Source organism: Antrostomus carolinensis, unplaced genomic scaffold, assembly GCF_000700745.2.
Source record: "Antrostomus carolinensis isolate BGI_N321 unplaced genomic scaffold, ASM70074v2 scaffold17248, whole genome shotgun sequence".
NCBI classification, from domain to species: Eukaryota; Metazoa; Chordata; class Aves; order Caprimulgiformes; family Caprimulgidae; genus Antrostomus; species Antrostomus carolinensis.
Window position 1 is genome coordinate 24,094 of NW_010332451.1, and position 7,657 is coordinate 31,750.

Here is a 7,657-nt window from a genome sequence, read left to right on the forward strand (position 1 = left end):
AGGATCAAATATTTTGCATAGTTTATGACAGCCACAATGTCAGCAATAAAAAACAGATGGTGAAAGCATAAACCAAATGGTGATTATATGCCTTTGAACATCCACTTTAAAACAAACTCATTTTATACAACTGCAATTCCTTGTTTATTGTTACAAGATAGATTTGATTGATCGTATTCTACTAACTGTGAAGCCTTTTGCACCCTAAACCTTGAGGAATATATCAGTTTGTTATTGTTGGTCTTGTTCTTTCTCCCAGTATGATTTTCCTCTCATCATGACGTTGGCTGCAACACAACTAGGAAAAGAGTAAATTGACTTCTGATTTTCCGGTTAGTTAGAGAGATAGGATGTGTCTAAGGAGAGGTCGCTTTTGCAGCATAACAGAGTTTGTAGTTCAGTTAATTCTCCTGGAACAAGTACTTTCAAGCTTGGCTGGAAAGTAGTATATGGTCTAATTGAAAATGATACATAGAGTTTGTTTATATTTAGTTTATTTTTGTAAGGCATTAAGGCTCTTTGATCACGCTGACTGCCTGGAGCTCCTTGCCAATAACGTTTGAGCACATTAGCGAGGATCAGTCCCATTTGACAGAGGATATTACATTTCTAAAGCAAACGGTGAAAAGAGAGGAGGAGGGGCAGCCCTAGCAGTGCGTCTGCACTATAAAATAAACAGCGTCAGAGCCCAGGCCCAGACCCTGGCACGTGGCCATGGATCCTACTAAATTGCTGGCATGGGCCCTGGCATGGTTGTGCCCCAAGCCACCTCACGCTCTCCTAACAGTTCCTGGAGGCAGTTTGTCTCACGGCATGAGCCCACCATCACACCCTGCAGCCAGCCCACAGGAGGCGGGTTATTTTGGAGGGCAGCAGAATACAGCTGTGTGAATGTAAGCTCTGCCTCCAGACTCCGGGGAGATGCGTAGGTCCATTAAGTCTATTAAGATAAGTATCGCCTATTAGCTCTCCTATCTGGCTCTGGGTTCGCTCCCTTTGAGCCAAGCAGAAGCTGAGGGTCAGCAGCCCTGAGCTGTTGAGTGCAGCCAGCACTCCTCAGCCCACTCTGTCCCTGGGCCTGGGTGGCTGGCAAACCAGAGATAGACAAGAGACAGGCAAAAAACACAAGGTTTTGTTATGGTGAGACTTAAGGGCATGGGGGAAATGGGAGTAGTGTGAGAAGTCTTTCAGAAAGTGGGAGCGGGTGGTAGTTTTATTGTGATGGAGGTGACACGGCTTGAAGAAAATGTCAGAAACAAATTTGCAAAATGCTCCCATGATAGAACAATCATTTTTTACTTTGTTGTTGTCCAAGTCTGCATTATGTCTAAAGCTTTTCTTCCTTTATATCTGCAGTATCCAAGATCATTACACCTATTTTAAACAGAGGTTAGTGCATGGATTAGGGCAAGCTCCCACTGTACTTCCTCCAGCACTTCAGTGGAAGTACTGCTGACTCCAGTTAAGCTGTTTTGTGCTACATGTACTCCATCCTCCAATGCACGCATGCAATATATTTTTATTATTGCTTTATTATTGTAAAACTTAATTTCTCCCTTCACTTTATACTATTGATTTGCCTACTTGCTGTATATTGCTACATCTGGAAAATATACCTTTCCAGTGAATCCTGGCTGGAAATCAGGGCTTGTTACAACACAGTATTGTGCTAAAGAAATGAGCTTGAGTATCAGAAGCTATGCTGCTAATTTGATCACAGTGTTCTGCCCAAATTACTTCTCAGTTCTGATATTTGTGCTTTCTCACATATCTCTGTATTCTATATCATTTAAGCTAGGATTTTGCTTTAATTTATATGTTATAAAGCCAAAAGAAACCATTGTGATCATCCAATCCAACACAACATAACCCTTCAGACACATATAAATGACATTTTACTTGAACTAGGCCATTTAAAATGTTCAGCTTTGATTTAAAAATTGCTAGTGGTTGAAAGTCAATGACTTTAAGTCATAAGTTGTTCCAATGGTTAATTACTTTCACTGTAAATTATTTCTAGACTTAATTTCTGCAACTTCAGCTTCCAACCATCAGACTCCATTCTCCGTTTTCCTGCACTTAGCTGTGTTCGCTAAGTACAAAATTATAGCCTGTCATCGAGTCATCCCAGAGACGTCTCCTTCACAAGCTACTTAGCCTCTGAGGCTTTACAAGTTTACCAGTCTCTTAAGTATTCAGATCCCTGTTCTCTGAACTCTGTCCAGATTATCAACTTCAATAAATTGTGAGTCAGACCCAGCGCTCCTGCAGTGGTCGCACAGTGCCAGGTAGGAACTTGATGTAATTGTCCCACTCCTGGTGGACATTTCTCCCTCTACTTGCCTAAGGATTGTCACAGCTGTGTATAGGAGATCAGCTTCTGCTGGTTACCCTCCAGGACAACCAACAACTTTTCTGATTAGGCTCTTTCCAAGGCACTGCCTTTCCTTTAAATATGGTCTGCTTTCTTGCATCCTAGCTAGCAATGAAAATCACTTTGTCTGTATTTAAACATATAGGAGGGTTTCAACTTACCTAACTGTGAGAGATCTACAGCATCTTTACATTTTCTCTGGAACCACTTGTGAAAAATAGGCACTTCTAGATGTCTGAAATAGGTCAGATGCCTATTTCTCTCCATTGCCTATAAAAGGAATCTGTGTGGCTTGCTTAGATGCAGATGTCTAAAGTTAGCAAAGGGGAACCCCAGACAGCACATTCACTTGCAGTCCGCAGGCCAAGACGTCCGAATTGCATTCAGCCAGTGACATATCCCATTTATTAATCGCCCGTCACCTCTAACACCCACAAATAATGCATTAATGCCTTCTTCCAGGCAATTGAGAAAAAATACTAAGTAACAGAGTGACAAAAACTGAGTTTAAGGGTCTCCAGAAGAAAGACAGCAGTGTGGGCAGTGTCTCGTACTGATACTTTGAGGCCTGTGTCCTGCACGGCTTTTAATTCTTTATATGTGTGACTGTCAGTTTTGTATGGTTCCAGTTTCTTATTCAAAAAGACAGTACCAAGTCAAATATCTTGATGGAGTCAACCATCAGCACTGTTCTCTACAACCCAGACTGCGCTTTCCTCATCCTGTGGTCCTCAGATTGGAGCAACTGAGGTGATTATTTATTTTTAATCTGAGAGGCTGTACAAGCTGGATGTGAGCTTGGGCACCTGTGAAGTTGCTAGGGAAGCGATCAAGCCTGTATATTTCTTGCTTCTCCAAGTACAGCAGCTTGACCATTCTGTTTCTTTGGTTTGTTTTTACTGGGTCAACTGGTATTCTTGCTCATGTGTCCAGTGACACATGCCCACAGTCGTATAGAAATAGTGGAGAGCTGTAAATAAAGCAGACCCCTGAATGAAAAGCAGATTCTGATGACATGCAGAGGGAGACACGCTATCTTTCTACCTTAGTAGCAGAAAACTCAGCAGTTAACTTCATGTCTTCTGTCTCTCTCAGGCACTATTCTTCTGACAAACAGCTTTATATCATGATAAGGTTTTGTTGTAACTGGTGTATCTAAGACTTGCCCACTCAGAACTGCCTGCTGAGTTAAACCCTGAAATCTCTGCTCAGTTTTCCTTCATGATCTTCCCCCAGACAAAATTCCTTCTGACTTCAGCATATGTTTTGCTTTAACATTTCCAGATAAAGCATGTTGCAGTAGTTGTATTCACAATCCTTTTAAGTGTCACTTTTAATGATGCTGGCAGTTCTTAGGCATTCCTTTTTTTTTAAAAAAAAATGCTTCTTGAAATGTATATTCCTCTTATTTTTATGAGATGTCTGCAAAATACATGGCAGTGTGCAGCCCAGGGGAATAAAATATTTTAATGATGGCTTCCAGAGAAATTTCTCCTTCTGCTTGCAACAAACACCATGGCTAATGAGTGTGTGGCTGGTATGTGACAAGTGATTGGGAAGTCTATTTTCTAGTTTTCCCGTGTAAACAAAATGGTTTCTCACAACTGTTACTCAGGTCAAAAGCAGCACTACTTGGCAAACAAACTTAATCTTTAAGAACATTTGCTGGAAAAGTTTATGTTTGGTTCCTGAAAAGGAGACCAAGCGCAGTTGTAGTATAGCACAGTGTACTGCTGATGAGGCTGGAGGGGGCCAAGTAGTAGGGTGTGCCCCTTTACTTATTTTCAAGCACATATTTGAGAAAATACAGTTCTTCCAAAGGCAAAATATTTGGTCTGTGTATGTATTTTATGGGCATTACAGATAAATGATCTGTGCCAGGGAAGACGTGTAAGCAGGCTGAGATGGGAAACACCACTCTTCCCCTGCTTCATGCACAGCAGAGCTATGGGAAAGGTACCTGGGAGCCCTTTCCCACTCACCTTGTCAGTACCACACACCACATCAGTCCAGATACTGAGATTCTTGTGATGTAGTTTTAATTTCCTTTCTCCCAAGAGAACATACAGTGTGCACACAGAAAGCTAGTGGGATGGAGTCACAGAGATTACTTCTTTATGTGACCTGTGCATACATGCATTTTGATAGGAGGGGACTCAACAGTCTCTTCCAACATGGTGCTTTCTTCTGTTGACTTTGATTTAATCTGAGGTGAGAAATGTCTCCATTTGGGAGGGAAGGAAAGTATTTTACTGAAAGGTCAAATATATGTCCTTTAAATCCTTGGGGATTCTTTGGTGAAATCAAGCTCTGCCACCCCCCTTAGTTAATAAGTACAGGTTAGAAAATCATGATGGGTTGAGTGCATTGCATAGATTTGAATCTACAGTGTGGAATCTCCCTTTTTCAGCAGAACAAGGCATCTACTTTTATCCATCTTCAAACTACAGCATTTGTATCTGCAAATTTTAAGCTATCTTTAACAGCGTATTTCTTCTCCATCTGAGTGCTGTCTGACATAAAAAATTTTGCCTTTACAGGGAAATAGTGTTTAAAATTCCCCAACTTGTCTTTAGAGGAACATTTTGCTAAAGTGTATAGCATGTAGATCACATGGTTTTGTAGGATAAATATTTGATGGCATGCATAGGGAATTGATGCATAACTCAGTCATGGTTTTGTTTCTCGTAAAATGTGATCAACCCCTTTTTATGTCATCATGATCTTTGCTGTACTTTCACAGTCATCTTCTCTGTCTCATCCAGTTGTCTGGTGCAAAGAGATATATGTTACCCTGTTGATCTATTCTAATGCCTGATGTTTCTTTAGATCCAGTAGCTGCTCAGTATGTGCATTTATCCTATTAGCAAGGATACATCTGATCTAATTGTCCATCTAGAAGTCTGGCACGGGATATAACACTGTTACCCAACAAGATCCTATGGGATGAAGTAAATGGTGGCTTTGGGACAAAGTTATGTTGCAAGCAGAGCTAGAAAATCTCAGAAAATATTAAATTTACCTCAAAATAGTGTCATGACCATTTGATAAATGTGACTCATTTCACCCAACTGTGAAAGGCAAGATCAAAACAAATATTTTGTAAATAGAACTAAAAAAGAAGACAGAAGGAAGCTAATGTATCACACATTTTCACACATCTAAATTCTTGCGATGGTGGGAAGCATTGTACACTTTGTACAGCACCAGCCCGATGAATGTATTGTGTGAGTAATACTCAAATTTCATGAACAAGAGCTCCCTGGCCCTGATGGACAGACAGGGAACACAGATCCTGGACACACCCACCCCAGCCGTCTCTCCATCTCTCTCAGTGCTCTTCCATGTATTTTCATTATGTCAATAGGCAGCCTGACCCCTCATTACATTAAATGGGACTTGGGTTTTGTTCTGTTATTTTCCAGTAAGAGTCAAGAAATTATTTTACTTCCTAGGTACGTAATTATAAATTCCTCAGGTTACTGCTTTAATTTCCAAGGTCAGGCCAAGTGTATAATTTGCACATACTCTTCTAACTGTAGCCCTTGTGTTGCAGTAACTTTGCTGTCTATTGGAACTGCCATGCTTCCCTTTGATAACGCTATCCTATAACCATCTGCATTGCTCCCCCCATACCCTAAGGTAATGTTAAATATGTCTGCACACCCACTGGCTTTCTGTTCTTGATTAACCTCTGCTTCCGCTGCTTCCAGGTATCAGTAGACGTTGCTGGACTGATTGCTGTTACACTCCAACAAAGCATTTGTGCCCATGGTGTCTGAACGTATGTGGGTTAGTCAGTTCATTCATTTTTAAGTGAACAAATCCTGCTCAGGACATAGTAATTGCTAGTTTACAATCCTGCTTTCCTGTTTGGGTAAAGCTGTCTTGTGAGTGAGAAATGTCACTATCGTGGGTCATTTTCCCCTTGATCTTATCATCAGTGAAAGACACTCAAGATGCAAAACCATGCTGTAACTTAGAAAAACTGGCTGCGTAGAAGAGCAAAGGTGACGAGCTGTGAAATTCAGCTCCAGCACTCCAATATCTTTGCATAAGAAATTATACAGTTGATTTTTCAGGATGTAAGTACAGAAACTCTGTTTCTTCATGAAATGCTAGGGGAGAAAAGTCAGGAGGGAGTCCCCGTCCCCCCACCCCGTCCTCTCCCCCTGCATGAGCAGGTGCATTGCTCATCTGGCCAGCCTCCACTTAAGTGAAAAGGGCTGAATCGCTCCCGAGCATGCCAGGACCAGAGCCCTGTTGTTATCTTAGACGGCAGCGGGTTCTCTGATTTTTCAGGTGATTGATCTTCATAAAGGAAAGGGATTTACACAGCAGACAGCACATGCACGTTAAGTAGGACTGAGGCCTTTTGGGAAAAGTATCACATCAACTTTCATTCAAAATTCAAGCCGTCATTTCCCTTCCTTACTCACATTTTCCCCTCTCACACTTTCAGAAATTGAGACAGCGTGCCTCAGGAGTCCCTTGGCTTTGCAGGGCTGTTTCCCCCGGCCCCGAGGATTAGCTCAGCGGGCACGCTGCTGCCGGCTGGCAGCTGGCATCCAGCTCCAGAAGCGCTACCCGAAAAAAACGGGAGCTTGCGGAGGGGGTGGCGGCGGCTGCCCGGGCTGCTCTCCTCATCCTCCCCTGCTCTCATCCTCTGGCTCTGCTGGCCGAGGTCCTCCGTGCTCTGCCCAGATACCATCGCCACCTTCTTTGTACCTTGGGGCAGGAGCACTTCACAGGGCAGCGGTCCTTCCCTGGCTGCCAAGGAAAGCGCAGGTTATTTTCCTCATGGCAACAAGTTGCTGAAGCTGGCTGAAACCAAAGGCAAACCACAAAGTGGTTTGTGAACAACTTTGTTGCTATTTCAGAAGGCTTTGCCCTTTGCAGTGACACAGCCTGTTGCTATTCTTGGGAGCCTATTGCAGGCGAGGGGAGGGCCGTCTGTCGGAAGTATTGCTTTTGCCTTTTAACAAGTAGTTGGAGACATCAGCCGTCCAGGCACAGCTCAGTGCGCATTCCTTACCCATTAGCTTAAAGGGTCTCTCTCTCCCCTGCACTCTCTCTTCTCTCCCGTGTTCATACACACAGGTTTGTAAGAGAGGAGGCACACAGAAGGGAAGGATTTGAAGTGTTTGTTGTGTCATCTAAAGTTAGGGCACCAAGCACGCATACACGGCATTGCTTTGTTGTTGTAAATTACGAGTGAGTTGTGGTGTGAAATAGCAGAGAGGAAAAAAGCCACGGCAGCCCTTTGCAGTCTGTGACAGTGGG

General features: G+C 42.8%; 1 protein-coding gene across 2 annotated transcripts in view; it reads right to left on the minus strand.

The window, feature by feature from the left end:
- Positions 1–7,203, minus strand: part of SLC2A12 (solute carrier family 2 member 12) — a 29,687-nt gene extending 22,484 nt beyond the window's left edge. The window contains exons 1-2 of one of the 2 annotated variants that reach the window (XM_029086372.1): positions 7,010–7,085; positions 6,920–6,946 (exon numbers count right to left, since the gene is read on the minus strand). In XM_029086372.1, the coding sequence (XP_028942205.1) occupies positions 6,920–6,946; positions 7,010–7,085 (103 nt within the window). The other variant, XM_010173529.1, reaches the window with a different exon arrangement.
- Positions 7,204–7,657: the final 454 nt, after the last annotated feature.